At 39.7% G+C, this 20,256-nt stretch overlaps 1 protein-coding gene across 1 annotated transcript in view; it reads left to right on the forward strand.

The window, feature by feature from the left end:
• Positions 1 to 3,234: 3,234 nt before the first annotated feature.
• EFCAB5 (EF-hand calcium binding domain 5) overlaps positions 3,235 to 20,256 on the forward strand; it is a 173,868-nt gene continuing 156,846 nt past the window's right edge. Inside the window, exons 1-3 of the mRNA XM_010367959.2 lie at positions 3,235 to 3,276; positions 3,677 to 3,736; positions 5,319 to 5,403. Of these exons, the coding sequence (XP_010366261.1) occupies positions 3,235 to 3,276; positions 3,677 to 3,736; positions 5,319 to 5,403 (187 nt within the window). The remainder of the gene's footprint in view (positions 3,277 to 3,676; positions 3,737 to 5,318; positions 5,404 to 20,256) is intronic.

Here is a 20,256-nt window from a genome sequence, read left to right on the forward strand (position 1 = left end):
GTGATTCCATCTCAAGAAACTGCTTTCTTTTCCCATCTGTAAGAAGACACTCCTCATTCATTCAAGTTTTATCATGAGATTGCAGCAATTCAGTCACATCTTCAGGCCTCATGTCTAATTCTAGTTCTCTTGCTATTTCCATTACATCTGCAGTTACTTCCTCCACTGAAGTCCTGGGGCCCTCAAAATCATCCATGAGGATCGGAATCAACTTCTTCCAAATTCTGTTAATGCTAATCAATTTTGACTTCCTTCCATGAATCACAGATGTTCTTAATGACATCTAGAATGGTGAATCCTTTCAAGAAAGTTTTCAATTTACTTTGCCCAAATCCATCAGAATAATCACTATCTATGGAAGCTATAGCCTTATGAAATGTATTTCTTAAATAAGACTTGAAAGTTGAAATTGGTCTTTGATCCCTGGGCTGCAGAATGGATTCTATGTTGGCAGGCATGGGAACATTAATTACCTTGTACATTTCCATCAGAGCTCTTAGATGACCAAGTGTATTATCAGTGAACAGTAATATTTTGAAAGGAATCAATTTTCCTGAGCAGTAGATCTCAAAGGTGTATTTAAAATATTCCATAAACCATACTGTAAACAGATGTGCTGTCATTCAGACTTTGTTGTTCCATTTATAGAGTACAGGCAGAATAGATTCAGCATAATTCTTAAGGGTTAGGATTTTTGAAATGATAAATGAGAATTATTTTCACTTTAAGGTCACCAACTGCATTAGCCCCAAACAAGAGAGTCAGACTGTCCTTTGAAGCTTTGAAGCCAGATGTTGACTTCTCTCCAGCTATGAAATCCTAGATAGCATCTTCTTCCAATAGAAAGCTGTTTTGTCTGCATGGAAAATCCATTGTTTAGTGTAGCCACCTTCATTGATGATCTTAGTTAAATCTTTTGAGTAACTTGCTGCAACTTCTACATCAGCACGTGCAGCTTCACCTTGCACTTTTAAGTTATGGAGATGTCTTCTTTCCTTAAACCCCATGAATCAACTGCTAGTTTTCAGCTTTTCCTCTGCAGCTTTCTCACCTCTCTTAGCCTTCACAGAATTGAAGAGAAGTTAGGGCCTTGCTCTGGATTGGGCTTTGGCTTAAGGGAATGTTGTAGCTGATTTGATCTTCTATCCAGACCACTAAGTTTCTCCATATCAGCATATCTGCTATATGAATTCTTCAAACACTTTTTGAACCTGGAGTGTTTGTTCCTTCTGCTTCAAATATCCTTGTTCCTTTGTTCCTTCTGCCTCAAATGTCCTTTCCCCCTCCTTTACACAAAACTTTCTTACTAGTCTTTTACTATCCAGCTTCCTTTGTGAGAACATCCGTAACTACCCTGGGAAAATTAATTGCTTATTTCTTTGTTCCTTAACATTTTGTGTGTACCTCTACTCTTTTACTTTGCAGATTGAATTGCATCTGTTTCCCTCACTGAACTGGGAACTCTTTTTTTTTTTTTTTTTTTTTTTTTGAGACAGAGTTTCGCTCTTGTTGCCCAGGCTGGAGTACAAATAGCATGATCTCGGCTCACTGCAACCTCCGCCTCCCAGGTTCAAGAGATTCTCCTGCCTCAGCCTCCTGAGTAGCTGGGATCACAGGCACCTGCCAACACACCCAGCTACTTTTTTGTATTTTTAGTAGAGACAGGGTTTCACTATGTTGGCCAGGCTGGTCTTGAACTCCTGACCTCAGGTGATCCACCCGCCTTGGCCTCCTAAAGTGCAGGGATTACAGGCGTGAACCACTGCGCCCGGCCTAAACTGGAAACTCTTTAAGGCAGGTCATATTAATCCTTTTAAGCCCCAACATTTGCCTGCATATAGAAAGCACCCAATAAAGGCTCATTGAGTTGAATGTATCTGAATGCATACAAACCAAATAGATTTTAAAAGAAACGGAAGGAAGCTTCTCAGCAATTTCAGGAGATGGACACCATAAGCAAAGAAATGAGGCTGTTGAGAATATACAGTTGGGAGCTATCACATACATTTATTTTCTATTATTTATTAAGTGCTTCAAAAAGGCTTTGAGGCAGCTATTTTTAAATGTTGGAAATTCGTCTCTCAAAGGCAGTACTTTTGGTTTATTTAGCTAGAACATGTGTTATGTTGATAAAAAGAAAAGGAAATGGCCGGGTGTGGTGCCTCACACCTGTAATCCCAGCACTTTGGGAGGCCAAGGAGGGTGGATCACTTGAGGTCAGGAGTTCAAGACCAGCCTGGCCAACATGGTGAAAACCCATCTCTACTAAAGGTACAAAAATTAACCAGGCGTGGTGGTGAGCACCTGTAGTCCCAGCTACTTGGCAGGCTGAGGAAGCAGAATCACTTGAACCCAGGAGGCGGAGGTTGCAGTGAGCCGAGATTGTGCCACTGCACTCCAGTGTGGGCAACAAAGTGAGACTCTGTAAAAAAACAAAGAAGAAGAAAAGGAAAAAAAAAAAAAAAAAAGAAAGGAAAAGAAAAGGGAATACGTTAGAGCATTAGATACATACTATTTCAAAGTAGAGTATCTAGACTGTAACTGTCCTGGAGGCAGAGACTGTGTGAATATAATTTACTCTTTACACAACACCTAGCTCATATATACATAAACTCTTAAATGATTTTTGGCATGGCAGTGATTTAATAATCTGTGAATCTACAGTCATTTGCAGTAAAGTGGGGATCTGGTAATTATTTAATACCTCAATATGAATAAATAAACCAGATAAGTCACATTCTTCTGGAGTTCTCCCTTGCCAAAAAAAATGCTTTTTGAGATATTATTATTCTGTTCTCTATCTACCTTTCTTGCATGAATTAGGTAGCCATAAAAGTTTTGCTTTACCTCACCTTGTTATCTCAAAAATTAATGAGGATGACAATCATGTTAAAAAATGCAATTGCATTACTGTTTTTTTGTTTGTTTGTTTGTTTGTTTGTTTTGTTTTAATGATAGTAGCGATGATTACTATGGTGAGTTTTCTTGTCTCCCTGAGCAATGATCTAGCTTTGGTCAGTAGCAACAGCCATAACAGTAATACAGTTGGAAAAGTTCAGCAGTTGAGAATTTATCATTCAATAGAATTGTGGAGTGAGGTGAGGGCAGGAGCGAGGGAGATTTTTTAACTTACAGAGTACTTTGTGATGTTTATTAATATTTCTTTCTTTTTGTTATTAATACTGGTCTAGTAATATTCTTCTGTACCATTTGGTGATACCTTTTGGAGTCCAGATGAATGAGTCAACATCTCAAGAGGAAGTCAGACCTGATCAGGTTCTTGTCCTACATAGGTTTATTACATTTATGAGAAGATTTGAGATTCACATTCTTGGGAAAATTGAGATGCAATATCATAGTCTATCATGTAATTATTTCTCTTTTTGGTTGAAGTATTCTGCATCAGGTTTTGACAGAAATGCTGAAAAGGGGGTCAAAATAACAGTTGAGTCATGGCGACCTGCTTCTAGTTGGTTGGCATTCCTTGATTATATATAAAAGTCTGTTATTGTTTGAATTTGTTGATACAACTACTTTGTGTAATGTTATTTGGCATGATATTTACTCATTATGTGAAATTTTTAAAAGTTAAAAGCTTACTGTATTAAAGTATAAGACAGTAGTTTAATCCACAGCTCTTTTTGGATGCCATTTACTAACACTGTTTCCATTTCAGGAAAATGGAAAAGACAAAAAGAGGAAATGGAACTCAACTGAAGTGAAAGAGCTTCATGAGGTAGAGTTGGCATGAATAAATCAGATATTAATGCTGGAGAATAAACTAGATAAATCAATTTTCTTTTTCTTTTTTTCTTTTTTTTTTTTTTTTTTGAGGCGGAGTCTCGCTCTGTTGCCCAGACTGGAGTGCAGTGGCCGGATCTCAGCTCACTGCAAGCTCCGCCTATCAGGTTTACGCCATTCTCCTGCCTCAGCCTCCCGAGTAGCTGGGACTACAGGCGCCCGCCACCTCGCCCGGCTAGTTTTTGTATTTTTTAGTAGAGACGGGGTTTCACCGTGTTAGCCAGGATGGTCTCGATCTCCTGACCTCGTGATCCGCCCGTCTCGGCCTCCCAAAGTGCTGGGATTACAGGCTTGAGTCACCGCGCCCGGCCGATAAATCAATTTTCTTATGGTAAAAGAAAAGATGTGGGTGTTCAAAAAGATAAGTAAAATTACAAAAGGAAAAGGACAAACTCATGTTGATTATTAAGCTGATTCATTTGAGTAAGTTGTGGGAAACTTCCATAGACAGGTAAATTATTTGTGAAGAGCTGTTATAAATTACAGATAAATAAAGAATGCTTTCTAAAGTCACCCTAAAAACTGTAACCACCAGCTTTTAGGATCACTTTACTATCATGCTGAAAATGTAATTTCCAGATTAATCATTTAAGTAACTTTGTGTTTAAATAAATACAAGGCTACAATAAAGAAAAACATTTCATAGAAAAGGGGAGGCAATTGAAAATAGTCCTATAGATTCACAAGTGAGTTGACTAATGTGGGTTTTTAAAATATCCTACTGATTGTTGATGGCTGACTCCTGTAATCCCAGCACTTTGGGAGACCGAGGCGGATCACTTGAGGTCAGGAGTTTGAGACCAGACTGGCCAACATGGCAAAACTCCATCTCTACTAATAATACAAAAATTATCCGGGCATGGTGGTGCATGCCTGTAATCCTAGCTACTTGGAAGGCCAAAGCACGAGAATCACTTTGACCCAGGAGGTGGAGGTTGCAGTGAGCTGAGATTGTGCCGCTGCACTCCAGCCTGGGCAAGGGTGAAACGGTGTCTCCAAAAAAAAAAAAAAAATCCTGTTGTCAGATTTTTAAAGTACATTAGCATGTATACAAAAACTATTTTGTTGCTATTCATAAAATTAATCCTTTATTTCCTCAATTAAGATGAAATGCTTTTTCTTTTTGCCACAAATACAGAAAGTGATTCTAGTAGTAAAACAGTAGCATTTCCAAAGGTCTGATTTCCCTATGCTATGGTTTCAAATTATGTTTCTATAAAGTGTTGTATAATTCAAGAATTAATGTCATCTAAAATGATTCCTAGCATATTACTTTGTTAGTAACAGGAAGATGTGATGACATTTTGAACCAACACATTTTATCTTGTAAATGCAGAAAATACACTGTGATTACCTCTTTGCTTCTAATATACAACATTATATCCCAGAAAAATTAACTAGGGATGTTTGGTTAACTCTTACAAAGCAATTAACTTTCCTTTACTTGGAATAATTTATACAACTTTGTGGAAAATCAAGTCACATTGAAATTGGTGATTTTTTTTCTCTTTTCAAAGACTTTACAGAGCGTGCCAGACGTTCCTGTAAAAGAGGCCACTAACAATGTGGTGGAGAAAGCAACGGATGAAATCAAATCCCAAGGTAGAGAACTAGCCTTTCTCTTATACAATAGAATCTAAAACTGGCCAGACATGGTGGTTCACGCCTGTAATCCCAGCACTTTGTGAGGCCAAGGCAGGTGGATCACCTGAGGTCAGGAGTTCAAGACCAACCTGGCCAACATGGTAAAACCCCTTCTCTTCTAAAAATACAAAAAATTAGCAGGGTGTGGTGGCGGGCACCTGTAATCCCAGCTACTCAGGAGGCTGAGGCAGGAGAATCAAGTGAACCTGGGAGGCAGGGGTTGCAGTGAGCTGAGATCGTGGATTGCACTCCAGCCTGGGTGACAGAGCGAAACTCCATCTCAAAAAAACAAAAATCTAAAACTATCTTTAAAATTTTACTGGGGATGCATTATTCAAGATTTTGCATTTTAAAGACATAATTTCAGGGGATATTTTATTTTTATTTTTTAGAGATGAGTCTTGCCCTGTCACCCAGACTGAAGTTCAGTGACATGATCATACTTCACTGCAGACTCAAAGTCCTGGGTTCAAGTGATCCTCCCACCTCAGCCTCCAGAGTTGCTGGGACTGTGGGTGCACACTACTTCACCCAGCTAGTTTTTTAATTTTTGTTTTTGTAGAGACAAGGTCTTGCTATGTTGCCTGGGCTGGTCTCAATCTCCTGAACTCAGGCGATCCTCCTGTCTCAGCCTCCAGAGTCAGTGAGATTGTAGGCCAGAAGGTATTTTAAATGCAGTTTGGGAAATAATTTAAAATGTATTTCATTCACCTTCTATTAATGCTTTTGCGGCAATTTATGATTATTCATCTTGTACTTAAAGAGAAAATTTAAGAAAACTGACATCTAGCAGGCAGCCCACTAATACAATAATAAAATGAATAACTCCAGTGATTTCGGATGCTTATTGTCCTTGGCCCTGTTTATTGTTTCTGTTTTTGGTTTCTTTTGGTGTTTTTTTTTTTTTTTCCTGAGACGGAGTGTCGCTCTTGTTGCCCAGGGTGGAGTGCAATGGCGCGATCTCGCTTCACCACAACCTCTGCCTCCTGGGTTTAAGCAATTCTCCTGCCTCAGCCTCCCGAGTAGCTGGGATTACAGGCATGTGCCACCACGCCTGGCTAAGTTTGTATATTTAATAGAGACGGGGTTTCCCAATGTTGGCCAGGCTGGTCTCGAACTCCCAACCTCAGGTGATCCACCGACCTTGGCCTCCCAAAGTGCTGGGATTACAAGCATGAGCCACTGTGCCTGGTTTACCCTGTTTATTGTTTTTACACTTGTACTTGACCACATATTTATTCTATTTGATCCAAAGCTTGACTACTAGCTCTATCCTTAACCCAAATTCCACATAATTATGCAGATTGAAAATTTATAGGACTAAAAAGGCTTTAAAAAAGTAGATAAGACACTCATCTCTTTCATTACAGCTCTTTTAACTCCAAATACTTAGTGAAATCCCATACCACCAGAAATTCTTTACAGTATTTAAAATTTAACAATTTTACTGTAATTTTTCTTCAATTTACAAGAAAATATTTGCAAACTGTGTATCCAACAAATAACTAATATCCAGAATCTACAAGGAACTCAAACAAATCAGCAAGAAAAATAAAACAAAAAACGATTATCCCATAAAAAGTGGGCAAATGACATGAACAGACATTTCTCAAAAGAATATATACAAATGGCCAATGAACATGTGAAAAGGGGCTGAACATCACTAATCATCAGGGAAATGCAAATTAAAACCATGATGAAATACTACCTTACTCCTGCAAGAATGATCATTATTAAAATGTCAAAAAACAATAGATGTTAGCATGGATATGGTGAAAAGGGAATGCTTGTACACTGCTGGTGGGAATGTAAATTAGTATAACCTTTATGGAAAGCAGTATGGAAATTTCTTTTTTTTTGTTTTTTTTTGAGACGGAATCTCACTCTGTTGCCCAGGCTGGAGTGCAGTGACACGATCTTGGCTCACTGCAAGCTCCGCCTCCCAGGTTCACGCCATTCTCCTGCCTCAGCCTCCTGAGTAGCTGGGACTACAGGCACCCACCACCGCGCCTGGCTAATTTTTTCTATTTTTTAGTAGAGACGGGGTTTCACTGTGTTAGCCAGGATGGTCTCGATCTCCTGACCTCATGATCTGCCTGCCTTGGCCTCCCAACGTACTGGGATTACAGGCGTGAGCCACCGTGCCCAACTGAGTATGGAAATTTCTTAAAGAACTAAAAGTAGATCTACCATTCAATCCAGCAGCCCCACTACTGGGTATCTACCCAAAATAAAATAAGTCATTATATTAAAAAGACACCTGCATGTATATGTTTATTGCCGCACAATTCACAGTTGCAAAGATATGGAACCAACCTAAGTGCCCACCAACCAATGAGTTTGGATAAAGAGCACTTTGGGAGGTTGAGGCGAGCAGATCACAAGGTCAAGAGATTGAGACCATCCTGGCCAACATGGGGAAACGCCGTCTCTACTAAAAATACAAAAATTAGCTAGGTGTGGTGGCAGGTGCCGGTAGTCCCAGCTACTTGGGAGGCTGAGGCAAGATAATTGTTTGAACTCAGGAGGCAGAGGTTGCAGTGAGCCAAGATCATGCCACTGCACTTCAGCCTGGCAACAGAGTGAGACTCCGTCTCAAAAAAAAAAAAAAAAGAAAAAGAAAATGTGGTATATATACACCATAGAATACTACTCAGCCATAAAAAGAATGAAATGATATCTTTTGCAGCAACTTGGATGGAGCTGAAGGCCATTATTCTAAGTGAAGTAACTCAAGAATGGAAAGCCAAATACCATATGTTCTCACTTAGAAGTGGTAGCTAAGCTATGAGTATGCAAAAGCATGCAGAATGATATAATTGGCTGTGGAGACTCAGAAGCGGGAGGGTAGAAGAAGGGGTAAGGGATTAAAAAAAACTACATATTGGGTACAATGTACACTACTCAGGTGACAGGTGCACTAAAATCTCAGACACCACCACTATACAATTTATCCATGTAACCAAAAATCACTGTATCCCTGAAAATTAAAAAAAAAAAAATTTAAAGAACCAAACTTTCCAACACTTATTCTGTCTTTCTTATAAACTTAGTACTGTTTTCACAGCTTCACTAACTTCTAAAAATTTTCTTCCTGGCAAGTGTTTACTTGTCCTCTTCTACCTGTCCCCACCTCCTGTTTTTCTGATTTTACTTCCTTATACCAAACATCTACCACCAACACTGCATACATATACTTTGCCTTTACCTTAATCACTTGGACCAGGTTTATAAATTAACTCATTCATTTTATTTTATTTTATTTTTTGAGATGGAGTCTTGCTCTGTCATCCAGGCTGGAGTGCAGTGGCACAATCTCAGCTCACTGCAACCTCCGCCTCCTGAGTTCAAACGATTCTCATGCCTCAGCCTCCCAAGTAGCTGAGATTGCAGCCGCCTGCCACTACACCCATCTAATTTTTGTATTTTTAGTAGAGACAGGGTTTCACCATATTGGCCAGGCTGGTCTCGAACTCCTGACCTCAGCTGATCCACCCACCTTGACCTCCCAAAGTGCTGGGATTACAGGCTTGAGCCACCACGCCTGGCCTAAATTAACTCATTCATTTTAAAGATGCCAGACACAATTTTGATCTAGGTAATTTGTTATACATTTAATTAGGTGTTCACTTTAATTAGTTTGTGGCCACATTTGCACCTACAAAACCGTACATATGTGTTCCATTAGGTAATGTATCACCTCCCAGAAAACACATCAAGCAAGAGTTTGTGGTCTTTCCTCTTCTTGTACTTTCCATTTCTCTTATTGCTTTTCAATGTATGGTAGAGAGAAATGTGTTTTGTTTAAAACTATTTATCCCAGTATATGATATGTACTGAAAACATTGCAGTTGCTTATTCTGATATCATACGCAATGCAGTGTACTTATTTATTAAATGATCAGTCACTATTAAAACTTTTTATTCTAAATCCCTCGTTTGTGAATGTATGTGTATATGTGGGTATATACAAAGTAGGAAGAGGAACTGTTATTGCAATTTCAACAGGTCAAAGGAAGTGTCTTCATCCTTGTTACATACTTGTCAAAATTAAAGTCATGTTACCTTGATAAGCAGCTCCCAACATGCACTCAAATACATATCGTTGCATAGAAAACACTGTGGTTAAATGTATCATGTCAGTTCCTCATTTCTTTACCCTTGTTTTTCTACTTTTCAGACTGAGCTTAACTTGCATTTTGAGAATTTTTTCAATTATCAGTTTGCTCAGTTCTATTCTTATTACACAACCCTAAGATTAACAATGTTTTGTAGGAAACTGCCTTTTCCTTTACCTATTGAATTTTAATTCTGGTGGTGTTTAGTAGTACTTCTTTACCTCCTTCCTTTGCAGTAGTCATTCTACATCATGTGCCAATGTTAAGAAATCCTGATAATAAGGACAAAGCAACTGAGTTTCAAACAGGGCCTGTGTTTAAAGAAAACATCATACAGCTTAAGTAGCCCTGCTGGGTCAATTTTCACCAGTTTAATCAGCAGCCAGACCCACTAATGTTATATGCCTCCTTGTGAAGAAAGAGCCTGCTAAGGCTTATTACAATATGAATTATAATTCATTCCTATTTATATCCTTAAATAGGCTTTGTACTGAGGCTCTGCCCAGCAGTGGGCCATACACTGAGAGCAGAAAATAATAAAGGTCACTTATAAGGCTAGACTTTTCAAAATATGTATAAGGAATTCTTTTGTGTCCCTACTTATTTAGTTGAAAGCATTTATACCCATAGTGCCTGGATAGTTCTTTTTATATTAGAACTTCACCACTAGAGTGGTGAAGATGTACATATTGGGGGCAGAGCTTAAAAGGCTCTTGATTCTTGAAAAAGTTTAGGAAGATGATCCTGAAAAAGAATTCCAGTGCCTGGCACACAGTGAGAAACTAATAGTTATTTATTGAGTGAGTATATAAATGAATAAATCAATCAATCTTAAAAGGTTTAGGATGTCCAACCAGAGACCTGTGAAAAAATCCAGTACCTCTCTGAAATTATTCAATTAAACCTCTGAATTCAATTGCCCTTGGGGCAGTGCTGTAATTTGTGATCCATGAATTCAGAGTTCACTCAGTCAAAAGACAGCTTCAGATAGGCTTGTTCAGAATCCTGATTTATTGACCCTGCTGTTGCTGTGCTTCTTTTTCTTGTTTTCATGGTTCTAAGAGAGAAGTGTTTAACTACAGTGGTAACCAAACACATGTCTACTTCCATTCTGTACATCAGTGGGGACAATGCAAGCACTAGGATTATTGCTTAGCAACCTATAATAGCCAAGTACACTAGAAGAGCACTACCAGGCTGCAATGAAGATGGAGAGTGCCCTAGTTCATGTGTGAGTTTACTAATGAGCCATGGCAGATAGGTAGATATTAAGTTGCCATATATCCTTAATGTAGGAGGAGGAATTGTCTGCCTTGGGTTATGGAAGACAGGTTAAAAGGAAAGAGTACAGTTGACTCTTGGACAACACAGTTTGAATTGCATGGGTCCGCTTATACACAGATTTTCTTCCACCTCTGCCACTCCGAAACAGCAAGATCAACCCTTCCTCTTCCTCCTCTCCTCAGTCTATTGAACATGAGGACAATGAGAATGAAAACATTCATGATGATCCACTTCCGCTTAATGAATAGTAAATATATTTTGTCTTCCTTATGATTTCCTTCCTTCATTTCTCCCTTCCTTTCTCCTTCCTTCCTTCCTTCCTTCCTTCCTTCCTTCCTTCCTTCCTTCCTTCCTTCCTTCCTTCCTTCCTTCCTTCCTTCCTTCCCTCTCTCTCTCCCTCCTTCCTTCCTCCTCCCCCCAACCTCTCTCTTTCTTTCTTTTTTAAAAAATAGATACAGGGTCTCACTCTGTTGCCTAAGCTAGAATATAGTGGTGCAATCATAGCTCACTGCAGTCTCTCCCTCCTGGGCTCAAATGATCCTCCTGCCTCAGCCTCCTGAGTAGCTGGGATTACAGGCATGTACACCACACCCACCTAAGTTTTTAAATATTTGCAGAGACTGGGTCTTGCTGTTTTGCCCAGAGTGATCTTGAGCTCCTGGCCTCAAGTGATCATCCTGCCTCAGCCTCCCAAAGTGCTGGGATTACAGATGTGAACCACTGCACCTAACCTCTTATGATTTTCTTCATAACATTTTCTTTTCTCTAGCTTACTTTATTGTAAGTATACAGTATATAATGCATATAACATACAAAATATGTGTTAATCAACTGTGCATGTTTTCAGTAAGGTTTCTGGTCAACAGTAGGCTACTACCAGTCAAATTTTGGGGGAGTTGGAAGTTATACATGAGTCTTTGTGCAGATATCGGTTCCTCTAACCCCTACATTGTTCAAGGGTCAACGGTACATTACAACCTATAGACTTGAATGAATTCCTCCTTTTTATACTTACTTAAAAATAAAAATAGGCCGGGCGCGGTGGCTCAAGCCTGTAATCCCAGCACTTTGGGAGGCCGAGACGGGTGGATCACGAGGTCAGGAGATCGAGACCATCCTGGCTAACACAGTGAAACCCCGTCTCTACTAAAAAATACAAAAAACTAGCCGGGCGAGGTGGCGGGCCCCTGTAGTCCCAGCTACTCGGGAGGCTGAGGCAGGAGAATGGCGTAAACCCGGGAGGCGGAGCTTGCAGTGAGCTGAGATCTGGCCACTGCACTCCAGCCTGGGCGACAGAGCGAAACTCCATCTCAAAATAAATAAATAAATAAATAAATAAATAAATAAATAAATAAATAAAAATAAAAGCATTATATATTTATGAGCATTGTGGCAAAACAGAAGGGAAATACATCTTTCCCTCTTCCCCCACCCAAAGTAGTTAATATGTTTGCAAATCCAACTTAGAGGTGAGGGGAAGCATTATATTACCCTCTTTACTTTTCCCATATTGGAATAAGAGAAGAGGCCAAGGAAGAAATCAAAACTTGGGAGAGAGATTGATAAATACTATCCACTATTAGATTTAAGACATTCTGTAGATGAAATGTTGGCTTTTCCAGGGTTTCTTCACAGACCAATTTTTCTCCTGGACAGAAAGATGGATACTATCTAAATAGGATTTAAAAGTATTCTTCAGGATATATATATATTTTTTTTTTGAGACGGATTCTCACTCTGTCTCCCAGGCTAGAGTACAGTGGCGCGATCTTGGCTCACTGCAAGCTCCGCCTCCTGGGTTCACGCCATTCTCCTGCCTCAGCCTCCCGAGTAGCTGGGACCACAGATGCCCGCCGCCATGCCTGGCTAATTTTTTGTATTTTTTTTTTAGTAGAGGCGGGGTTTCACCATGTTAGCCAGGATGGTCTCAATCTCCTGACCTTGTGATCTGCCCGCCTTAGCCTGCCAAAGTGCTGGGATTACAAGCGTGAGCCACTGCACCCAGCCAGGATATTGGTTTTTAAACTTTTTTAAAGCAGAAAAACCTTTTTTTCAAATGAAAATTTCCTATGCTTTACAGTTATGTAAAACAAATTGAAGCATGGCCGCTCCAGTTTCAAATAGTACAAGGAGTTTAGAGTCCTATGGCCTTTGAAACTCCCTCTTGGGACCCTGAGAAGCATAGTTCAAAAACCACTGCTTCACCGTAGGAACTCTTACTCTTGCAGGTGGTGACATAAATTGGTACCAGTCACTCTGGGAAATAATTTAATAATATCTCCTTAAGATGAAATGCACTTACCTATGACCCTGTGTCAATCTGTTCCTGCTGCTATAGCAAAATAGCATAGACTGGGTAATTTATGAACAGTGTGAATTTAGTGCTCACAGTTATGGAGGCTGGGAAGTCTAAGGTCAAGGCACCAGCAAGTTTGATGTCTGGTAAGGGCCTGGTCTCTGCTTCCTAGATAGTGCCTTGAACATTGTGTCCTCCAGAGGAGATGAACACTGTCCTCATATGGCAGAATAGATGGAAGGGCAAAAAAAAGGGAGGTGATTAGCTAGTTCCTTCCAGCCCTTTTAGAAAGGTACTGTTAATCCATTGTTGAAGGCAGAGCCCTCATGACTTAATCACTCCCCCAAAGGTACCACCTCTTAATACTATCACATTGGGTCTTAGGTTCCAACATATGAATTTTGGAGGAACACATACATTCAAACCATACCACTTACAATTGAAATCCTAGTAATATATACCAGAGAAACCCTCACATGTGGACACAAAGAGACATATGCAATAATTTTCATAATAGGATTGTCTTCATAGTAAAAAAACAAAAACAACAACTGGAAATAACCCAGTCTATCTAAGAGAGAATGAATAAACACATTACAATACAGTTATATCATAAGATATTATGCAGCAGTGAAAATGAATGAACTAGACCTATACCTTTCAATATAGATGAATTTTCCAAATACTAAGTATAAAAAAGACTGTAGAATATATATAGAATGAAATATTTTTTATGAAATTAAAAAACAAGAATAATATATTGCTTAGATATAATAAAAAATAAGTGCATGGAAATGATAAACATGAAATTCAGAATAGTCTATCTCTCAAAGTAGCAGTCTATGGGAGGCTTTAATATATAGGTATTTTTTTCTTAAGCTAAGAGTAGATATATGCTACTTATTATATCATCATTATACTTGCAGGTCTTTAATATTTTATAATAAGTAAGGTTAAAAAACACTACTCTAGAGTTATAAAGATTCTGGTCTCTTGCTATTATCATATAATATTGTTTATTGAGAGTTATTAATGATTGGAGCACATCTTAATAACTGCTTTCCAGTTAGGGTTAAAAATAGTGAGTTTACCTGGCCATAGCAATCAGGCAAGAGAAATAAATAAGGGACATCCAAATAGGAAGAAAGGAAGTCAGACTATCCCTCTTTGCACACTACATGATCCTATATCTAGAAAATGCCATATTTAGCCCCAAAGCTCCTTAAGGTGATAAACAACCTCAGCAAAGTCTCAGGATACAAAATCAGTGTACAAAAATCACTAGCATTCCTATACACCAACAATGGTCAAACCAAGAACCAAATCAGGAACACAGTCCCATTCACAATTGCCACAAAACAAATAATAATAATAAAATTCAGCTAACCAAGTGATATGGTTTGGCTTTGTCCCCACCCAAATATTGAATTGTAGCTCCCATAATTCCCATATGTCATGGGAGGGACCCAGTTGGAGGTAATTGAATTGTGGGGAGCAGGTCTTTCCCATGCTGTTCTCATGATAGTAAGTCTCACAAGATCTGATGGTCTTATAAAGGGGAGTTCCCCTGCACATGCTCTCTCTCTTATCTGCCACCATGTAAGACCTGATTTTGCTCCTCCTTTGCCTTCCACCATGATTGTGAAGCCTCTCCAGCCACCTGGAACTGTGAGTCCATTAAACCTTTTTTTCTTTATAAATTACCCAGTCTCAGATGTGTCTTTATTAGTAGCATGAGAACCAATACAGTAAATTGGTACCAGAAGAGGGGTGCTACTGTAAATATGCCCAGAAATGTGGAAGTGACTTTGGAACTGGGTAACAAGAAGAGGTTGGAAGTTTGTAGAGCTCAGAAAAAGTCAGAAAGATGTGGGAAAATTGGAACTTTCTAGAGACTTGTTGAATGGCTTTGGCCAAAATGCTGATAGTGATATGGACAATAAAGTTCAGGCTGATGTGGTCTCAGATGGAGATGAGGAACTTGTCGGGAACTGGAGAAAAGGTGACTCTTGCTATGTTTTAGCAAAGAGACTGGCAGCATTTTGCCTCTGCCTTAGAGATCTGTGGAACTTTAAACTTGAGAGAGATAATTTAGGGTATCTGGGGGAAGAAATTTCTAAGCAGCGAAGGGTTCAAGAGGAAGCAGAGCATAAAAGTTTGAAAATTTTGCAGCCTGACTACTATGCAATAGTGCTATGTGTAGTACTATGCAATAAAAAAGAAAACCCCATTTTCTGGGGAGAAATTCAAGCCAGCTGCAGAAATTTGCATAAGTAACAAGGAGACACATTTTATTTTATTTATTTTTATTTTTTAAAATTATACTCTATGTTCTAGGGTACATGTGCACCATGTGCAGGTTTGTTACATATGTATACATGTGCCATGTTGATGTGCTGCACCCATTAACTCATCATTTACATTAGGTGTATCTCCTAATGCTATCCCTCCCTGCTCCCCCCACCCCATGACAGGCCCTGGTGTGTGATGTTCCCCTTCCTGTGTCCAAGTGTTCTTATTGTTCAATTCCCACCTATGAGTGAGAACATGCGGTGTTTGGTTTTCTGTTCTTGTGATGGTTTGCTGAGAATGATGGTTTCCAGCTTCATCCATGTCCCTACAAAGGACAGGAACTCATCCTTTTTTATGGCTGCATGGTATTCCATGGTGTATATGTGCCACATTTTCTTAATCCAGTCTGTCATTGATGGACATTTGGGTTGGTTCCAAGTCTTTGCTATTGTGAATAGTGCCACAATAAACATACGTGTGCATGTGTCCTTATAGCAGCATGATTTATAATCCTTTGGCTATATACCCAGTAATGGGGTGGCTGGATCAAGTGGTATTTCTAGTTCTAGATCCTTGAGGAATCACCACACTGTCTTCCACAATGGTTGAACTAGATTACAGTCCCACCAACAATGTAAAAGTATTCCTATTTCTCCACATCCTCTCCAGCACCTGTTGTTTCCTGACTTTTTAATGATCGCCATTCTAACTTGTGTGAGATGGTATCTCATTGTGGTTTTGATTTGCATTTCTCTGATGGCCAGTGATGATGAGCATTTTTTCATGTCTGTTGGCTGCGTAAATGTCTTCTTTTGAGAAGTGTCTGTTCATATCTTTCACCCACTTTTTGATGGGGTTGTTTGTTTTTTTCTTGTAAATTTGTTTGAGTTCTTTGTAGGTTCTGGATGTCAGATGAGTAGATTGCAAAAATTTTCTCCCGTTCTGTAGGTTGCCTGTTCACTCTGATGGTAGTTTCTTTTGCTGTGCAGAAGTTCTTTAGTTTAATTAGATCCCATTTATCAATTTTGGCTTTTGTTGCCATTGCTTTTGGTGTTTTAGACATGAAGTCCTTGCCCATGCCTATGTCCTGAATGGTATTGCCTAGGTTCTCTTCTACGGTTTTTATGGTTTTAGGTCTAACATTTCAGTATTTAATCCATCTTGAATTAATTTTTGTATAAAGCGTAAGGAAGGGATCCAGTTTCAGCTTTCTACATATGGCTAGGCAGTTTTCCCAGTACCATTTATTAAATAGGGAATCATTTCCCCATTTCTTGTTTTTGTCAGGTTTGTCAAAGATCAGATGGTTGTAGATGTGTGATATTATTTCTGAGGGCTCTGTTCTGTTCCATTGGTCTATACCTCTGTTTTGGTACCAGTACCCTGCTGTTTTGGTTACTGTAGCCTTGTAGTATAGTTTGAAGTCAGGTAGCGTGATGCCACCAGCTTTGTTCTTTTGGCTTAGGATTGACTTGGCAATGTGGGCTCTTTTTTGATAGGAACTTTAAAGTAGTTTTTTCCAATTCTGTGAAGAAAGTCATTGGTAGCTTGATGGGGATGGCATTCAATCTATAAATTACCTTGGGCAGTATGGCCATTTTCACGATATTGATTCTTCCTATCCACGAGCATGGAATGTTCTTCCATTTGTTTGTGCACTTTTTTATTTCGTTGAGCAGTGGTTTGTAGTTCTCCTTGAAGAGGTCCTTCATATCCCTTGTAAGTTGGATTCCTAGGTATTTTATTCTCTTTGAAGCAATTGTGAATGGGAGTTCATTCATGATTTGGCTCTCTGTTTGTCTGTTATTGGTATATAAGAATGCTTGTGATTTTTGCACATTGAATTTGTATCCTGGGACTTTGCTGAAGTTGCTTATCAGCTTAAGGAGATTTGGGGCTGAGATGATAGGGTTTTCTAAATGTACAATCATGTCATCTGCAAACAGGGACAATTTGACTTCCTCTTTTCCTAATTGAATACCCTTTATTTCTTTCCCCTGCCTGATTGCCCTGGCCAGAACTTCCAACACTATGTTGAATAGGAGTGGTGAGAGAGGGCATCCCTGTCTTGTGCCAGTTTTCAAAGGGAATGTTTCCAGTTTTTGCCCATTCAATATGATATTGGCTGTGGGTTTGTCATAAATAGCTCTTATTATTTTGAGTACATCCCATCAATACCTAATTTATTGAGCGTTTTTAGCATGAAGGGCTGTTGAATTTTGTCAAAGACCTTTTCTGCATCTATTGAGATAATCATGTGGTTTTTGTCTTTTGTTCTGTTTATATGCTGGATTACATTTATTGATTTGTGTATGTTGAACCAGCCTTGCATCCTAGGGATGAAGCCCACTTGATCATGGTGGATAAGCTTTTTGATGTGCTGCTGGATTCGGTTTGCCAGTATTTTATTGAGGATTTTGCATCGATGCTCATCGGGGATATTGGTCTAAAATTATCTTTTTTTGTTGTGTCTCGCCAGGCTTTGGTATCAGGATGATGTTGGCCTCATAAAATGAGTCAGGGAGGATTCCCTCTTTTTCTATTGATTGGAATAATTTCAGAAGGAATGGTACCAGAGGGAGCCACATTTTAATCACCAAGACATGCAGAAAATGTCTCTGGGACATGTCAGAGACCTTTATGGTAGCCCCTCCCATCACAGGTCCAGAGGCCTAGGAGGGAAAAATGGTTTCATAGGTAGGGCCAAGGGCCCACCCTGCTGTGTGTAGCCTTGGGACTTGGTGCCCTCCATCCCAGCCACTGCAGCTGTGGCTAAAAGGGGCCAATGTACAGCTCAGGTCATTGCTTCAACAGATGCAAGTCCTAAACCTTGGCCGCTTCCACGTGGTGTTGGGCCTGAGGTTGTGCAGAAGTCAAGAATTGAGGTTTGGGAACCTCTGCCTAGATTTCAGAGCATGTATGAAACTCCTGGATTTCCAGGCAGAAGTTCACTACATGATGGAGCCCTCATGGAGAACCTCTACTAGGTCAGTGTGGCCGGGAAATGTGGGGTTGGAGCCCCCACATAGAGTCCCCACTGGGGCACCACCTAGTGGAGCTGTGAGAATATGGCCACCATCTTCCAAATCCCAGAATGATAGATTCACTGACAGCTTGCACTGTGCACCTGGAAAAGCCAGAGACATTCAACGCCAGCCTGCGAAAGCAGCCAGGAGGGGAGCTGTACCCTGCAAAGCCACAGGGGCAGAGCTGCTCAAGGCCATGGGAGCCCACCTCTTGCATCAGTGTGACCTGGATGTGAGGCATGGAGTCAAAGGAGATCATTATGGAGATTTAAGATTTTACTGCCCTGTTGTATTTCGGACTTGCATGGAGCCTGTAGCCCCTTTGTTTTGCCCAATTTCTCCCATTTGGAATGGATGTATTTACCCAATGCCTGTACCCCCATTGTATCTAGGAAGTAACTGACTTGCTTTTGATTTTACAGGCTCATAGGCAGAAGAGATTTGCCTTGTCTCAGGTGAGACTTTGGACTGTGGACTTTGAGTTAATGCTGAAATGAGTTAAAACTTTAGGGGACTGTTGTAAAGGGATGATTAATTTTAGAATGTGCGAACATGAGATTTGGGAAGGGCCAGGGGCAGAATGATATGGTTTGGCTCTGTCCCTTCCCAAATCTTGAACTGTAGCTCCCACAATTCCCACGTGTCATGGGAGGGACCTGGTGGGAGTTAATTGAATCATGGGGGTGGGTCTTTTCCATGTTGTTCTCATGAAAGTGAATAAATCTCACAAGATTTGATGGCTTTATAAAGGGGAGTTCCCCTGAGCATGCTCTGTCTCTTGCCTGCCACCATGTAAGACTTGACTTTGCTCCTTCTTTTCCTTCCACCATGATTGTGAGGCATCCCCAGCCATGTGGAACTGTGAGTCCCTTAAACTTTTTTTTCTTTATAAAGTACCCAGTCTGGGATATGCCTTTATTAGCAGCATGAGAACAGACTAATACACCAAGGAAATGAAAGACCTCTACAAGGAGAACTACATAACACTGCTCAAAGAAATCAGAAATGACACAAATGGAAAAACATTTCATGCTAATGGATAGGAAGAATCAATATTGTTAAAATGGCCATACTTCCCAAAGCAATTTATAGATTCAGTAAGATTCCTATTAAACTACCAATGATATTCTTCACAGAACTAGAAAAGAAAAACTATTCTAACATTTATATGGAACGAAAAGCAGCTTGAGTAGCCAAGCAATCTTAAGCAAAAAGAACGAACCTGGAGGCATCATTCTACCTGAGTCCAAACTATACTACAGGGCTACAGTAATCCAAGCAGCATGGTACTGGTACAAAAGCAGACACATAGACCAATGGGACAGAGTAGAGAACCCAGAAATAAGGCCACACACCTACAACTATCTGATCTTTGACAAAGCTGACGAAAACAATGAGGACAGAGCTTCCTATTCAATAAATGGTGTTGGGATAACTGGCTAGTCATATGCAAAAGATTGAAACTGGACCCCTTCCTTACACTGTATACAAAAATTAACTCAAGATGGATTGCAGACTTAAATGTAAAACCCAAAACTATAAAAACCCTGGAAGACAACTTAGATTATACCATTCTGGACATAGGAACAGGCAAAGACTTTATTACAAAAATGCCAAAACCAATTGCAACAAAAGCACAAATTGACAAATGGAATCTAGTTAAACTAAATAATTTCTGCACAGCAAAAGAAACTATCAACAGAGTGAACAGACAACCTGCAGAATGGGAGAAATTTTTTGCAAACTATGCATCTGACAAAGGTTTAACATCCAGCATCTATAAGGAACTTAAACA

This window comes from Rhinopithecus roxellana, chromosome 19 (genome assembly GCF_007565055.1).
Source record: "Rhinopithecus roxellana isolate Shanxi Qingling chromosome 19, ASM756505v1, whole genome shotgun sequence".
Classification (NCBI taxonomy): Eukaryota; Metazoa; Chordata; class Mammalia; order Primates; family Cercopithecidae; genus Rhinopithecus; species Rhinopithecus roxellana.